Source organism: Olea europaea, unplaced genomic scaffold (genome assembly GCF_002742605.1).
Source record: "Olea europaea var. sylvestris unplaced genomic scaffold, O_europaea_v1 scaffold437, whole genome shotgun sequence".
Lineage (NCBI taxonomy): Eukaryota > Viridiplantae > Streptophyta > Magnoliopsida > Lamiales > Oleaceae > Olea > Olea europaea.
This window is the reverse complement of record NW_019262676.1, coordinates 241,727-258,631: the sequence shown is the minus strand read 5'-3', so window position 1 is coordinate 258,631 and position 16,905 is coordinate 241,727. Positions and strand designations below refer to the sequence as shown.

The 16,905-nt window shown below is 35.2% G+C and overlaps 4 protein-coding genes across 5 annotated transcripts; all 4 read right to left on the bottom strand.

Annotated features, from left to right (window-relative positions):
* Positions 1 to 750: 750 nt before the first annotated feature.
* On the bottom strand, positions 751 to 2,771 carry LOC111387889 (aspartic proteinase NANA, chloroplast-like). 2 transcript variants are annotated; one of them, XM_023012483.1, is made up of 3 exons: positions 2,074 to 2,771; positions 1,606 to 1,991; positions 751 to 1,338 (listed from the first exon to the last, which is right to left on the bottom strand). In XM_023012483.1, the coding sequence occupies exons 1-3, from the start codon at positions 2,739 to 2,741 to the stop codon at positions 905 to 907; spliced, it is 1,488 nt and encodes a 495-aa protein (XP_022868251.1). In that variant the 5' UTR covers positions 2,742 to 2,771; the 3' UTR covers positions 751 to 904. The 2 variants fall into 2 exon arrangements, with proteins under 2 accessions (XP_022868251.1, XP_022868252.1); XM_023012484.1 differs by having other exon boundaries at positions 2,080 to 2,771.
* Positions 2,772 to 4,210: 1,439 nt separating this feature from the next.
* Positions 4,211 to 4,930, bottom strand: LOC111387905. Its single transcript, XM_023012512.1, has 2 exons — positions 4,880 to 4,930; positions 4,211 to 4,585 (listed from the first exon to the last, which is right to left on the bottom strand). The coding sequence occupies exons 1-2, from the start codon at positions 4,928 to 4,930 to the stop codon at positions 4,211 to 4,213; spliced, it is 426 nt and encodes a 141-aa protein (XP_022868280.1).
* A 1,242-nt stretch (positions 4,931 to 6,172) lies between these two features.
* On the bottom strand, positions 6,173 to 9,622 carry LOC111387904 (protein PHR1-LIKE 3-like). Its single transcript, XM_023012511.1, has 7 exons — positions 9,539 to 9,622; positions 8,817 to 8,858; positions 8,114 to 8,233; positions 7,993 to 8,047; positions 7,565 to 7,640; positions 7,386 to 7,455; positions 6,173 to 6,920 (listed from the first exon to the last, which is right to left on the bottom strand). Exons 1-7 carry the CDS (start codon positions 9,620 to 9,622, stop codon positions 6,546 to 6,548), a joined length of 822 nt encoding a protein of 273 aa, XP_022868279.1. The 3' UTR covers positions 6,173 to 6,545.
* A 2,801-nt stretch (positions 9,623 to 12,423) lies between these two features.
* Positions 12,424 to 16,480, bottom strand: LOC111387921 (probable galacturonosyltransferase 4). Its single transcript, XM_023012545.1, has 9 exons — positions 15,918 to 16,480; positions 15,784 to 15,818; positions 15,655 to 15,696; positions 15,417 to 15,543; positions 15,091 to 15,311; positions 14,296 to 14,567; positions 13,759 to 14,116; positions 13,026 to 13,601; positions 12,424 to 12,942 (listed from the first exon to the last, which is right to left on the bottom strand). The coding sequence occupies exons 1-9, from the start codon at positions 16,024 to 16,026 to the stop codon at positions 12,667 to 12,669; spliced, it is 2,016 nt and encodes a 671-aa protein (XP_022868313.1). The 5' UTR covers positions 16,027 to 16,480; the 3' UTR covers positions 12,424 to 12,666.
* Between the last annotated feature and the right edge of the window lie 425 nt (positions 16,481 to 16,905).

Genomic DNA, 16,905 nt, shown 5'->3' with positions numbered 1-16,905 from the left:
TTTATTTTATAAGTAGATAGAAATTTTCTATTAAAATAGAGTTGATCATTTATAAATTATCCAAATGGAGGCAAGTTTAGGAGAAGTTATAAGTTAGGTCAATCTAAGAGGGTGTTTGGTAGGAATTTTTATGTGAAAATGCATTTTTGAATAGTAAATTAATGGGAAATGTGTGGTTGAAAAATAAGAAAAAGTTTTTTATTTACGTGTAATATTATTTTAATAAAGAATGTGTGGTTGAAAAGAAGAAAGAGAAAAATGCATTTTGATAAAAATGGGTGCCAAACAGGGCCTAAATAATAATATGCATAAGACTTATTTATTACTTGTAACAAGGTCGGAGTTTCAAAGTTGTTGTCCCTTTGACAGTTCCACCAATATATTTATTACACTTTAGTACATCACTTTTTCATTTGAAATTGAGTTGGCATCTTCTCATTTGCTACGAAGAGATGACGTGTCGAGGTGTTAAAAATGTACTAATAAGGCAACAACTTCGAGATAGCAGATTTGGACTTGTAACTAAATTTTTTATGCTTACCTAAACATGCACTGATGGACAAACGGGCGAAAACCATGTGCTAGAGACCTAAGACACTACATAATTGGAGGTTGGGATGATGATGTGAAAAAGAAGAGGTAAGGGACCAATGTGCAACAACATTCATAGGTTGAGGACTAATAAAGAAAATTTCACATTCGTGATTTTTATGGATCATGTCATTTCATCAATTCGTACTAAATAACAAGTCAAGAAATTTCCTTCCTTTTTTCTTATGAGTCTCTTCACAAATTTTTAGTAATACTCATAATGATCAAAGTTTTTATTATGTATCGAAAACTCGCAACATTGGGATAACAAACCCCCTACGAAGTCTCTGTTTTTACATATATTGTACTACATTTAGGTGCAAGAAGACCTTGCAAAACCCAATCTCTTATTAATAAGATCAAATTCCCAAATATGATTTTGTTGCATAATGTTGCCAATAATAGAGGTTCCAGGCCAACTTGCAGACACAATCCCTAGACATTTCACTTCCTCAGCAGCATCAATGACATAGCCTTTAAAAGGTGCTTCAAATATTGCTCCATCTGCAAAATGAAACTCTAGTTTTGGCACCATAGACTCATTAAATCCTGTTGAATTAAAACAGTAGTCCATAGGTTCAATGTCCAGTTTTGATTTTGAGAAATTTGATAGGGAATGCTTCAGGGCAGCCATTACGGGTTGATATGAGGGTTGAGTCAAGAACGTTAGGCTTGACCCAGAGTCGAGGATTACTCCACCTTGGTCGTTCACGTTCCATACTTGAGGTGGGATTTGCAACATTGTACCTGTTGGAGATTAAACTCAATTAAGTAAATGCACCGATGATCAAACTGCTTGAGCTTTTAGATAAAATAATTTAACGTGATATCATAGCTGGTAAGGTTCTAAGTTGTAGGCTCATTTCCACCCATTCAGGAATAGTGTGAGGAGACTCGTAGAAGACTAAATTTAAATGAGGTTAAAAGCACTTTTAGTCACTCAAATTATAGCGAAGTTTCATCTTAATTATCAAGCTGTTTAAACTTTTAGACGAGATAGTACAATATCATTACCACCAATAGAAATGTCTTTGATGTTTACAGCGTAGAATGAATTGATCTTCCCCAGGAGAAGCTCTGTATATAGCATTTTGTCAGGTGGCGTTGCTGTAGCTTGTTTGTCGTTGCCAAAGACGAGATAACTCGATACATTTTTTGGGCTCAAGTGATCAACCAGACAGTAAGAGAATTTGCCCCCAAATTTCTCAGCTGCTTTAAGAGTAAAGGAGTAATTTCTGTAACCAAGTCCTAAGACACCATCAGCTGTCTCGAAAGTGCCATGGGATGACTCGGTGCATCCAACCAGAACATTGTTTAGTCTTGCCGTTCTTTCATTAGTAAGTCGAATTGTTACTGTTTCCTGAGCAAATAGTCCAAGGGCTTCTGATCCGTCAGAGTACCTAATATAACCGTAACAAGAACAAACAATTAGAGTTTCAATCTTGTTAATACTATCCAGTATTAGACACGAATGGACAATACAAGTACGAGAAATCGTAGGCGCAAGGGGACAATGGAGAAGGGCAGTGAGCAAGAGAGAAGAGATTTGCAAGTTCAATCTTGCACTTTCTTGAGGAACAAGGTATAGTCCTGAAAGAACTCGACCGGTCCGGATGAAAATCCCCTCGACCTGACGACGTCTGGTTACACGTGGCACCTTGACATTTATACCGACACTTCATCCAAGTCAGGTCACTTCCAGTGTCAGCAATCAGCATGAATCTCTGAGCCGGGGTTCCAACCTTAAACGACACGAAGTATTCTCCGATCCCATAATCAGCACCTGAATGCATCGGCAATTTCCCCGATGCATTCCGATCATTAGTCACTCTGGTATTCGCCCGAACTTGTCTTCTGATAACAGCACTGGCGTGCTTTAGTCCTCGCCTTTGTGAAATTGCCCGTTGTCTGGTGATATCCCGATGAAGCAGCAATTTAATGTGCTCCAGTCGAGTCATATGCTGCATCACATTGTTCTGATTTCTTTGCAGGGAATGCCTGTGAATTAATTCAAATTTGGTTCCAAATGAGCGTTCATGGCCCTGTGAAAATTTTGCTGAGGAAATGGCCACATAAAGCAAGAAAGGTAATAGAAAAAGATCTCCTTTCCGGGTACGAGTTACCATAATTATTTGTACATGTAACTGCATGAATTCTTGACCAGAACATGAGCAAGATTTAATAACAAGAGAAGAATATATATAGTGTAAGATGTGGAAGTGTGAGTAATGGCCACGAGGTCGAAGAAACACGTGCACAGTTTTCATTAATAAATAGGTAGCGGCGAGAGTTGGGATATATCACACGTTCCTTCTCAGAAACACATGCAAAGTTTTCATCAATGGCCCACTCTGGGTGTATTTTGACACATATGAAGGAATCGAGGTCGGAGTTCTTGAATATTTAGTACTTTGATATAATGTTAAACTATCTTATTTAAGATTTAAAACTTTTTTAAATCTGATCTTCTGATATCTAAGAAAACGCCAGAAACAAAAGACAATATTGTAACACAATTTAATTTCATAACTTTGTTGGTCTAGTTCTCCTTTCTGCTGCATGGTTTCTTCAATACAATAATATGGATGATTGATTTTTCACACAATATGTTGTTGACTATTGCCATTTTTATAACCATTATTGTAAGTATTCAGTTTTATCCCCTTTCTATCTTCACTGGTTAATTCGAGTACGAATTTTAACCGTGTTAGTAACTAAATTGAACTATTGTCAACTATGCTGCGTCATATTTACTAATATATATTTGGCATTGCATGCGATTTGGCATGGTTATATGCATGTGTAACATTACATATTGTTCGTTCAACAAAGAGACGCGTAAACGCAAGTAACATTGAAATATAAGACTTAACACGAACTTATAGAAATAGGGAGCCAACATACAAAAGAGTCAAAATTTCATCTAGAGCGGGGCATTTTATCCTTAAAACCGACTAACTAGCCAAAACCGAGCCGATTCAAATCAATTTTAAGGTCGGTTTAATTTCAAGTAGGAATTTCATCAAAATTGAAATGTCAATTTGATGGTTGTGTTATCAGAAACCGACATGTGCCCACCTCTACATGTTCATCTTTAAAAAAATAAAATAGAGGATCTTATCAATACATGCAAAATAGTTGATACTTCTATTTAAATGCATAACGAATTTTAATTCTTTTGCAACTACATTTATCTAGTATCTATATGCTTACGCAAAACTTGGTCTATCATAAACATTGGACTGCTAAGTAGTAGAAAGAGGTCCAATCTTGATATGAAAACATCAGCAGTTTCGGTTTACAACTTCAGCTAAGATAGTTCAACTATGTTGTCTGCCAATTTCATAAAAGATGAAGTGGATCTGACTTACAGTACTGACTAGAACTCGATCATATAGTACATTGGATAAGATTTTAACTTTTTTTTCTTCATCAGTACTGCCAAATGCTATCTAATTCCGGAACCAAACATTCCACAGGAGAACTCAGCCTGTTTCAAATCCAAGAAACAACGGAAATGAAATAGGAGCGTAGTTACATTTTTTTTAATTTTTATACACCAATATTTCCACGCGAGTTAACTTGTACCACGTGCAAATCTGGGTTTCTGAAATCCGATTCACCCGATATGAAAGACAGTTGTCAAATCCATGTTCAGCATTTGCCTCTTTCTTTCTGGTGAAGATCCTACAGGAATCTCATAGGAGGTAAGGCAGCTTTCAGTTGAATGAACAGCATGTTGAGTACGAACTTCAGGAGACACATGTTCAGGGCACTGGATTCCCAATTCGTTGATAGATGACGATTTGCACGATCTAATTGGATTACGGGAAGCGCTAGGGGTTGACTCTGTTCCTTTCTCTTGATAACCCTCTCCATCGTCATTTACAACTGCAGATCCAATAATTTGATCGACCAGCATCTTGCAGGCTTGCTCCAGCATAGCCATATACCTTCTCTCAGCATCTTGACGAATTTGCAAATGTTTTTCAGCCTGTATAAACCATGGTAAAGATAGATTCAGTCTACTGGAGCAAAGGTTTGCAGCTAGTTTGGAGAATATCTTGGTGTAATATTTTGGACTAACCCTCAATCCCAATTACAATAGCAATATTATGCAAAACGAAAAATCACAAACATGCACAAAATACATAGATTAAAGTGGTTCACTCTCAATGTGAGAGTAACGTCCCCTAGCAGCTGCAGGATTTCACCATTACAAATAACCCTTTATACATGTAGGAAATTTAGGACAACATAAATTGCGTTTAGAACGCCTAATATATACCAGACCCCAAATACACCTATAAAAAGTTTGAGGTAGAGGAGATTCGTACATCATTAGGCTCTACTCAGTCGAATATGAACTAGAGTCCAGTATTTCAAAATCACTTGAAAGGTCGACTTTCTTGAAATATTGAAAGTTGAATGGGGGGGGTGGGGGGGGGTACGAGTTACCATAATTATTTGTACATGTAACTGCATGAATTCTTGACCAGAACATGAGCAAGATTTAATAACAAGAGAAGAATATATATAGTGTAAGATGTGGAAGTGTGAGTAATGGCCACGAGGTCGAAGAAACACGTGCACAGTTTTCATTAATAAATAGGTAGCGGCGAGAGTTGGGATATATCACACGTTCCTTCTCAGAAACACATGCAAAGTTTTCATCAATGGCCCACTCTGGGTGTATTTTGACACATATGAAGGAATCGAGGTCGGAGTTCTTGAATATTTAGTACTTTGATATAATGTTAAACTATCTTATTTAAGATTTAAAACTTTTTTAAATCTGATCTTCTGATATCTAAGAAAACGCCAGAAACAAAAGACAATATTGTAACACAATTTAATTTCATAACTTTGTTGGTCTAGTTCTCCTTTCTGCTGCATGGTTTCTTCAATACAATAATATGGATGATTGATTTTTCACACAATATGTTGTTGACTATTGCCATTTTTATAACCATTATTGTAAGTATTCAGTTTTATCCCCTTTCTATCTTCACTGGTTAATTCGAGTACGAATTTTAACCGTGTTAGTAACTAAATTGAACTATTGTCAACTATGCTGCGTCATATTTACTAATATATATTTGGCATTGCATGCGATTTGGTATGGTTATATGCATGTGTAACATTACATATTGTTCGTTCAACAAAGAGACGCGTAAACGCAAGTAACATTGAAATATAAGACTTAACACGAACTTATAGAAATAGGGAGCCAACATACAAAAGAGTCAAAATTTCATCTAGAGCGGGGCATTTTATCCTTAAAACCGACTAACTAGCCAAAACCGAGCCGATTCAAATCAATTTTAAGGTCGGTTTAATTTCAAGTAGGAATTTCATCAAAATTGAAATGTCAATTTGATGGTTGTGTTATCAGAAACCGACATGTGCCCACCTCTACATGTTCATCTTTAAAAAAATAAAATAGAGGATCATATCAATACATGCAAAATAGTTGATACTTCTATTTAAATGCATAACGAATTTTAATTCTTTTGCAACTACATTTATCTAGTATCTATATGCTTATGCAAAACTTGGTCTATCATAAACATTGGACTGCTTAGTAATAGAAAGAGGTCCAATCTTGATATGAAAACATCAGCAGTTTCGGTTTACAACTTCAGCTAAGATAGTTCAACTATGTTGTCTGCCAATTTCATAAAAGACGAAGTGGATCTGACTTACAGTACTGACTAGAACTCGATCATATAGTACATTGGATAAGATTTTAACTTTTTTTTCTTCATCAGTACTGCCAAATGCTATCTAATTCCGGAACCAAACATTCCACAGGAGAACTCAGCCTGTTTCAAATCCAAGAAACAACGGAAATGAAATAGGAGCGTAGTTACATTTTTTTTAATTTTTATACACCAATATTTCCACGCGAGTTAACTTGTACCACGTGCAAATCTGGGTTTCTGAAATCCGATTCACCCGATATGAAAGACAGTTGTCAAATCCATGTTCAGCATTTGCCTCTTTCTTTCTGGTGAAGATCCTACAGGAATCTCATAGGAGGTAAGGCAGCTTTCAGTTGAATGAACAGCATGTTGAGTACGAACTTCAGGAGACACATGTTCAGGGCACTGGATTCCCAATTCGTTGATAGATGACGATTTGCACGATCTAATTGGATTACGGGAAGCGCTAGGGGTTGACTCTGTTCCTTTCTCTTGATAACCCTCTCCATCGTCATTTATGACTGCAGATCCAATAATTTGATCGACCAGCATCTTGCAGGCTTGCTCCAGCATAGCCATATACCTTCTCTCAGCATCTTGACGAATTTGCAAATGTTTTTCAGCCTGTATAAACCATGGTAAAGATAGATTCAGTCTACTGGAGCAAAGGTTTGCAGCTAGTTTGGAGAATATCTTGGTGTAATATTTTGGACTAACCCTCAATCCCAATTACAATAGCAATATTATGCAAAACGAAAAATCACAAACATGCACAAAATACATAGATTAAAGTGGTTCACTCTCAATGTGAGAGTAACGTCCCCTAGCAGCTGCAGGATTTCACCATTACAAATAACCCTTTATACATGTAGGAAATTTAGGACAACATAAATTGCGTTTAGAACGCCTAATATATACCAGACCCCAAATACACCTATAAAAAGTTTGAGGTAGAGGAGATTCGTACATCATTAGGCTCTACTCAGTCGAATATGAACTAGAGTCCAGTATTTCAAAATCACTTGAAAGGTCGACTTTCTTGAAATATTGAAAGTTGAATGGGGGGGGTGGGGGGGGGGGGGGGCTTACTTCAACTTGCAAGTGCAGTTTGCTTTGAACTTCCATTTGTGCTCTTAATGCCTCCTCGACTTCAAAGCCCCTGGATATATGATCCAAACATTAAAAATAATATTAAGTTTCAATTGTAGCAACTAACTGAAGCGTATGCATGTGTTATAGACTTCTTAAACAAGAATAAAAATTCTTACTCGGTGATGTCAGAATCTGGCAAGTTTTTAGGACTGCTTGAGTGAGGGGCATCCAGAAGATATGAAGCGGAAAGACCTTCCATTTGGCAGGTAAAAGGTCAGTCAAAAATTATGGATATAGAAATGCAAGAACTGCTCCTAGTAACTTCCTAAGCAAAACCTCTCTTGATATAATAATCAAATTCTCTCCATTTGAGGTTGGGGAGAGCGGGGGATTGACCTAACACGATTAGTTCTCTGGATTTTTTCTCTTCACATATTTTTCCCTTTTTCTTTCAGGGAAAGAACATTACGAGGCTGTTATGCAATATAATCACCAAAATATGTCTTGTCAAATTAACACATTATGCTCTAAATAATTAGGAGGGATTCAAAGCAGCAAATAAGAAGTTACACAAAGAGACAGCTATGGAAAAAACTAGACTTACAATCTTTTGAAGCCTCGCCAAGATCTTTCCCCTGTTGCTTACCCATTCTGTATTTCTGTACCAAGATATGATATTACGCTGAAGTACAAGAGATTATTTTTAAAATAAAAGGAAAGCAAACCTGGAGGTGACTCTTCAAATGAAATAGAGTCAGTCCCTTAACACCCATTGTCCGCAGTAAAGCCTTTGGGGTAGCTTCTGCAAATTTAGACGTGTTCATACATGTCAAATAATTATAATTCTTATTCAGAACACATTTATTATATCAAGTTTCCACTCTGCGATCTCAACAAATCAAGTTTGTCTTAGAAAAATGATTTAGTGATTAATGTCAACTCAAAGCACATTCATCAGTGTCATACATGAAAAGTCGTGCTTCAGGAGCACAACCACAAACAATGCAAACTGTTTGATGGATTTATAATAGGAAGAACTACTAATTGAAAATATCATTAAGGTGATAGCTTACTTAAGCATCCTAAATGACAAATGGCTTATGACCAAATCTAGTTGAGTCGGATATCACTTGTTAAACCATATTTACCGATATAGATATCTGACATGTCAGGGGCGAGAATCCCTCATCGCCAAGTTGAATGTAGCGGAAAGTGTAGCACCCTTTTAATTTTGCTGTGGTTTTTGTGTGGACACGTGGTGTGATGATTCAGGAGATAGGGGTGGGAAGTGGGTACAGCCAGAAAAATACTTATAATCTTTGATGCCTGCCCAGTTGCATATACTAGGACTTACCAAATTTCACGACTAACCGGGCTTTTATGTGTACTAACCGGGCTTTTAAGAACCATTCAACTGTTCATGTGTACTTGATTAGGAAAAGCAAACTTAAATTTCTTAATCCGGTTGTCCTAACATTTGCAAGACAAATACATAAGAGTATTTCAATATTTCAGGCACCCAAAACTAATAATAATACACGAAGAAAAAGATAGAACATGTTTAAAATAGAAGGGAACAATAAAGAAAAACATCCATAAATGCATTTGAGAAGTTTTGAAATAGGTCGACGGAGCAAGGATAGACAAGATTTTGACTTCTTTTTCTTATTTCATTAGGTCATAACTTTTAGCCCTCCATTTGAACCACATTATTGTAAAAATGAGAATAAAAAATATAGGTATCATGGACCTCACACAAGATATAAAAAATCAAATATGGTGACTTGATGTGACGGATAATGGTCATATTTTTCATTTTAACGGCTCAAACAGGGCCTTAAATTGTGAAGCCTAATTATTGCCGATGCTAATTATTTATCTAATTTATCTTATAAGTAGGAGGCCGCCCTTAGTCTTTATAACTATCATCAAAAAGAGAGAAAGGCAGATTAAAGGAGATAGGTGTGTGATTTTCTATTGTAAAACCTTTTTTATCATAGTGAGTTACTATAGAGGCAGGAGACGTAGTTTCCGATGAGGCGAAAATCTATAAATCTTACATGTTCTTGAGGCTCCACCCCCCCCCCCCCCCCNCGTTCATGGAGGTCGGCCGTCCACCGGAGTCGGGGTTTTTGGTCTGAGGTGAGTACCAAACATGGGTCTCCGCCACCCATTTGGCCATAACCATCGCTGTTTGTCTCCTGAATATTTTCTTGAATCAATCTTGAAAACATGGAGATGGCGTCTTCAATGAATGCAAGAAGACAACTTTTTGTACAGAGATCTCAGCCTCTTTTTCAACTGCTTAGTAATTTTAAATGAGCAATCAAGAGACCACCTTTATCATTGAAAATTTGTTTATTTGCTGCAGAAAGTAGAGAGAAAGGATGGACTACTGGAAAAGACTGCAATGCGACTTCCCCGTCAGTTGTTTTGTTTCTGATACTGTTCTCTCCTGTCCTTTCCACTAAGATTCGAAATAAACTCGTCACGGATCATTAGCGAGTTTATTTGTCTCTATGTTCAACTGCAGGTAATTGGAGAAAACCGCACAGAGGTGGGACTTGGCTATGTTAATTGTTAAAGTAATGTTTTATGCATAGAGTAAATTAAGAATAATTATATTCTAGCCATACTTTACTTTCATCTTTTTATTACATTTGATGTTCTTAATCTTTGTGTAATGTAGCACTTATGTGTCTCTTATATTTAATTTTTCATTAAATAGCACATCTAATAATAGTTTACATCCCAAAAGGATCGAGACGGTATAAAACAATTTCTTCGTTAATATATGAAAAAGTGTGACGAATATTATTTCCCAATTTCAAAACATTGAAAGTGAAATTTTTGACAAAAATTATCATTAATGACGAGATGTGCTAATTAATTGAACGTCGATATAAAAATTCGATGAAAAATATTAAGAAATTTAGTGCTACAATTAGCAGCGGTTGAATTTTTGAGTGTATGTGCGCATACAATCATGCTGTGAGTCCGTGATGCAAATTTGACAACAACATGCTTATGTGGAGGAAAATTAGAAGTGGCCTCCAACTGGTGTGGTGTGGTGTGGTGTGGTGTGGTTATAGATTTTTAAATTTCAAAAGTGAGGATTAAAAAGATCCTCATTTATAGCAATGTTTACTTATTATTTTTTAATTACGATTAAAATTGTAAAACATAAAATACAATTAAAAAATCAAAGCCGGTTCAAGATCGAGGTTTCCAACCTCATTTAGGAAATCTCCAATGGTTGCACCATTGCACCATTTTTTGGTACAAACACCAAACTTTGCACCTATTCATTTTGCACCATTTTTTTGTGCAAAGTGTAAAATGTCTCTTTTGCCCTTATTTAACATTTTTCAAATAAATTTGTTAAAGATATTTATGTTATTTGTGCTATATATTTTTTAATACAATAAATTATTATTATTTATATTTAAAATAAATTTTAAATATAAGACATAATTATTAATAAATTAGTTAAAAGACGAAAACAATTTAAAATACAATAAACACGATTATTTATTAAAGTTAACACGAAATATATTAAACAATGACATACATAATCTAATTTTATTTTTAAAAAAGGGATACGTAAAAAACTCACATTGCACCTCGAAATACATTAATTGATCATTTGTGGGATGAACATATGACTTCCGAGAATTAAATTGCAAAAATTTGCGACTTTGTAATATCGTCTATCCAAATTCGAAATGCATTGTACTATTTTCTGATGGCATGATTTCATATTTTTGTTGTTGTAGTATTTTTATTAATTGTTCTATGTTTTTTTTATATTTATTAATGAATTTAATCTTTTTTGTAATTTAACTTAATAATTTATTTAGTAATTTATGTTTTTATAAAATAATTAAATAAATAATATTTCAAATAAATAAATTAGTAAAAGATTGAATTATGCCCCAGTTTAACCCCCATTATTTCAATTTATAATTTTTGGAATAGTAATTTTTTGAAAAATGTATGGTTGAAAAAGAAGGAAAATTTTCAATTTAAGTGTAATATTATTTCATAGAAGATTATGTGGATTATGTGGTTAAAAATAAAGTAAATTATAATTTGAAATAATTGAGGCCAAACAAGGACTTAATTAGCCATCTCTCATAGGAATTATAAAGTTGAACTCAACTTTCATGTTGGATGAAAAAAATGCCAAAGAAAAATTCACATGTTTAAGTATGTTCAATACGTTGAACCTTTTGAACGTTAAGGAGCTCAACTTTCATTTTCTTATCAATGTAATTCAATTTCAAACATCATATTAGTATTTTTTTTTCTCCCATTATCTTCTTTAATTTTTGGCTAAAAATAAAAGTAAATAAGTAGGTTTTAAAATAAATTTCTTACATATAAAAGATATAAATAATTAAACCAGTTATTATGATAGCAAAACAAAAATTACTTTTCAAATAAATATATTTTTTTTAATTTAAGAGTGAAAAAATGTTTTTCACTTTTTTTTTTTCAATTTTTTGGATTTGGAATTTCACATCAATATTTAAAACAATGACATTTCAAAAATTCACCAAGTAGTGAATTTTTAGAGTATGTATAATTAAAAAGTATAAAAAGTTTTGAGTTTACGTATATAATATTTTATTGTGTAAATATTTGATTGAAAATATTTGTAAAAAGATTAAAATAAACAACTTTGAAAGAATGAGAGACAAACAGGAACTTAACGTCGACCAGATTCTATAGCATTGCTCAAGTGCCAAGGTATTGATTTCTCAAAGAACAAGCAACCGGGAATATGTTCCTTCCACTTTGCCGAGTTGTTTACGGCATCTGGACTTTCAATGGCCCCGGCATGGTTTAACTTTTCGTAGCACGTATCATTTTTGGATTCTTAGTAAAAGTTTTGTCCCTACAAAATTTGCCGATGATCTATCGGATTTCATGAAATTAGTACAGACCTATTTTGGTATAAAGTTGTTCGACATGAAGCAGATAATGAGATCTCATCGGGTTCACGGCGGCCTTGAGCGAGTTTGGACGAACAAAGACAACAAATACATGGCTTCCGACACTTCTAACAAATTTATTATACCGGACCAGTGATTTACAATGTGAGTGACTCGAAAATGAGTTCAAAAAAGTTAACACGGAGCAAAACTACGCATAAAATATAAAGAATCATGTAACAACTAGCAGCATTGCGTGATAATCGAGAGTGCACGGACCTGTGAACTAAACGGGGGCTGTCATCCGGAAAGACGTCCCCGGAGGAGAAATTGTAGGTCATTTATGGATTGATGTTGCACTCTCGCAAATATAGGTGATTGTAATCGACATATTTTGCCCAGTAGTTCCGAAATTTTGATATGCTGATCTCCAGCCATGGTTTCAAGTTGCCATTGTAATGTATGACTGCTGCCCGCTCGATTTCCTTTTGAGGCACATTTGGGTTATAGCCAAGCCCCAAGACGTGCCACGATTTATCAAGAGTGAAAGTGTGATTCCAAAAGGTTATCAAACCAGGTGGCAGAGTTCCCAATTTCCATAGAAGTCTGTCGTGATTCTGACGACAAAAAATCGACAAAATTAGTGCTCCGAAACAAAAAAACGCCGTAGTAGTACACGAAACAAATATATTTCTCTTACCAGATTTTGCCATCTGTGGTACACGTCTGTAATATTCTGCTTCCTCCATTCCTTCAAATCAAAGATATTCATACCAAATGCCCAACCACAAGCATGAGGTTCAAAAATTTTCGAAATAAGAGGGTTTGAAAAGTTAAGGTAACGATCAAAGCGGTGAAAGCTATCTCTACACGTCTCAATCACGCCAATCACCTTCCCCTTTAGATCAAGTGACCAAAGAGCCGTGAGATCCTTTTGGACCACTATATCATCGTCTAAGAACAATACCTTGTTGAGCTTCGGGAAGATCTCTGGGAGGTAAAAGCGCAGATGATTCATGATAGAGAGGTACTTGGGATTTCTGAATTTCAAGTTCGGATCGGATTCAACACGGTGAGTCTTGAAGTAATAATCAATCATGGACGAAGAACCCAACTGTTTAAGAACCGGACTGTAACTCGAATTCAACCATGTAAATTCCTCAACATTCTGAACCTGTATTGTAGCTTTGCCTGGTGGATTTGCCAAGAACCACATCTTCATTGCAGCGTAGTTGAGCCTGTCAGTGACGATGTGGAACACGTGGTTTGAAGGATCCTGCTCCGGATCACACAAGAATTTAACATCAAATTTTGGAAACATTAAACTTGAAGTGAAACAAAATCAACACAAGATCTATATGTTTCTTCAACCTTCAAATGAGTCAACTGAAAACCTAGAAGTGAAATTTTTCACCATAAATTTGTCCTTTTACCTTTGCATGAGTTATAGTAGAGTTTACGACAACTGCTGCAGCCAATATATTATCCGAAAATAGTGCATAATGGTATAGCTTGGGATCTATTAATTTTTCTTCATTCGGAAAATGCCGTCGAGAAGAATTTAACATGAAAAACTCAGTTGATAGGCGCAAAGGAAGACAGTGAAGTCCTTTAGGAACTGTTTTGGCAGTTAAATGCGTCAAAAACAAGGTCTGCTTCTTGTGAGCTTGGAGTTGCTCTTCGGACGAATGAAGCATTGCACGTAGCTTCTTCACCACAGCAGCACAATCATCTTGTATTTGCTTCCCTTTCGCCAAAGTTCGCTCCATTGCTTTTAACTTCTCGTTGGCACTGTAATTAGAGCACGACAAGTGTTAATTTACAATAACAAAAGAAAGAAGACGCGGTTTAAATCATTTCATGAAACCCCAAAGAAATGAAAGGAAAAGAATGATAAAACCTCCAAGCCATTTCATCAAAAGCTCGAGTCCAAATTTTGAAAAGCAATGATATCCAACAATAAGACTTACTTTTTTGGAAGCTCGGAATCCTTGGTTGCATCCCCAATTGCTCGTAGGACTTCCTTCATACGCAAACGGAGCTCTCTTATAAAATGGGGATTGTTTCGAGTCGAAGAGAGGGAAAGATAAACCTTGGATCTAATGAGCTGATCCTTAAGATGACGAACACGTGCATCCAGCAAAATGGTTCGTTCATTCTCTTTTTCAGTTGTAGTCTTCCCTTGTTCTCTTCTACTATTTTTGGTTGACCTTCGGGAAGAATGTTGCACGTGTTTTGTTTCCTAACAAGAACCCCATAAAAGAAAGAGAAAAACTGTAACTTCACATGCTAGCTAAAGTCAAATACACATCCAAATAAAAACAAACTACGAGCGGAAATCTAAGAAGCCAACCTACAAAAGCAAGGCTATAAAAAAAACCTACTATTATATACCAACCGCGGTTTCAATTATTTGATCATTGCAAAATACAGACGTAAGAATTAACAAACCCACTTCAAATAATCAATGAAGACGACCCCAAATTTACAGGGTTTAGTTGTGGTTCCTCGAGAGTTTTCAATACCAGAGTTTATAATGGTATAACTAAATAATGGGTTATAACTAAGCCTCAAGTAACTGCCCCCTCTTTCCTCATCCTTTTTTCTCCCTTTCTACACAAAACAAAAGTGAAAGTTTAAACCTTAAGAAGAAACTAAATGTATATCCCAAATCTTAAAATGAAGTACATATGAATTTGGAACAATAGGCATTAAAATGACAGCAGAGCTAATCAAAGAAAAAAAATAACTATATATAATTAAACCTTTCCTCCAGAGGAATTGACCAATATGTGCTCGGGATTTTGAGAATTATTTTCTTTCTCGGGATCAATTTTTGCTTCATCGCTTCCCTTTCCCCCAGCTAATTCAATATTCTTTGAACTTTCCCCATCAGTCCGAGCTTCGTGCACAGTATCAGTCACCAGCAGTCTAATCGGATTCCTGTCCACATCCTGCTTGTTGCCATCACTAGTGCTCAACGATTCTAGCAAATGCAGACAACACCGTTAGATGGCATTTTAAAAGTTGAACGAAATATGACACAAAAATAGACTTAATTCAATTCCAAGACAATGATTTAAATGAGAACCTTCAGTGAGTTGTCTTGTGATTCGCGAATTCTCCCGGATCGAATCATCAGAATAATTTAAAACAGATTGAATTGAATTATCAGAATAAACAGCCCCCAATGGTTCTTTCAGTATTGCAGAAGACTCCTATGAAAATGCACAGAAATTACAACGAATCAGAAGAGTAAAGATCTGAAATTTCCATTAAACCAAAAATTCCCAGAATATAAAAAGAAAAGGAAAATCAAGAATCCAAACCTGAGGTAGAATATTTAAAGGCCTGATTTCACCACCAAATGTCTGCAATAGAAATTCCAATAATTCAAGAACATAAGAAAAATTAAATCTTTGCCCATCAAAACAAGGGGAAAAACAATCAAAACTTACAAAGGATGAAACTTCTTCAAGAAATTCATTCCTAGCTGCAAGAAAAACAGAAGCCAAACGGATCTCTTAACATAATTCAGAGGGGAAAAAACACAGAAAATTGAGAAGAAAAAGAAGATGATAAGGGAATTTACAAGAAGGTGAAGTGTAATAGGTTCCAAGATTATTAGTGTAAAGAACAATAGGAGCAAGAACCGCAGTCATCAGCAAGAAAAGAACTGATTTTCGGAGCTTCATCTTCATCTTTCAATCTTCAAGATCGAAAATTAAACACAACACATCTACAACATGAAATTGAAGACACCCAGAAAAAAATTGAAACAAATCGATCAAAATCAAGCCTTAATCCAAGATTCAAGTCTGGAGATGTAAACTAAATTAAATAGAACCCAGTAAATTGTGTGAACGATACGAGGTCTTAAAATGGAGTGTATATCTGTAAGAAGAATCTGTCCAATATTTGTACCAAAATAAGCACCTTAGAAAAAGTGGGCAAAATTTTCAGTACTTTAGGTCCAAGAAATCTTGTAAAAGGAATAATCAAGCAGAGAAATAGCAAAAATCTGATTAAAAGGTTTGAGATAGAGAAAAGTGGTTACACGCTTTTGCTGTTACTATGCGTGTTTTCATCTCTGTAAACTTGTAATCAAAAGTTGGGAAAAATTATTAAGATTAATCAAACGAAAATTTATACACTACGATTGTACGAGTGTTCGCAAAAATTACTCGTGATAATAAGGGCCGGTAAACGCGGAAATAATGGGGGCTACAGGGCACGGGTTCTTTGGCCTTTTCTTGGCCTTCTTTTGACTTTCATCTTCATTTATAGATTTACTTTAGCATATAATTTGGCTAAATAAAGATTACTTTTGGCTAAGTATAAGAAATTCTTAAATAATTACTTTTAAACCATGAGCTTATAAGATTAGAACGTGTTTAAATATATAAGATTGATAGGATTCTAAGTTTAGAACATTTTATTATTGTTGATGTCGACTCAACCTCCTCTTAATTGTTGGGTTTTACTTTATTTCATCTACCTAAGAGGAAATAACACGACCAATATACTTCCCAAGCCGGATATTTAATGCGTTAGCTTCAGTACTGTACTAGTCAATACGC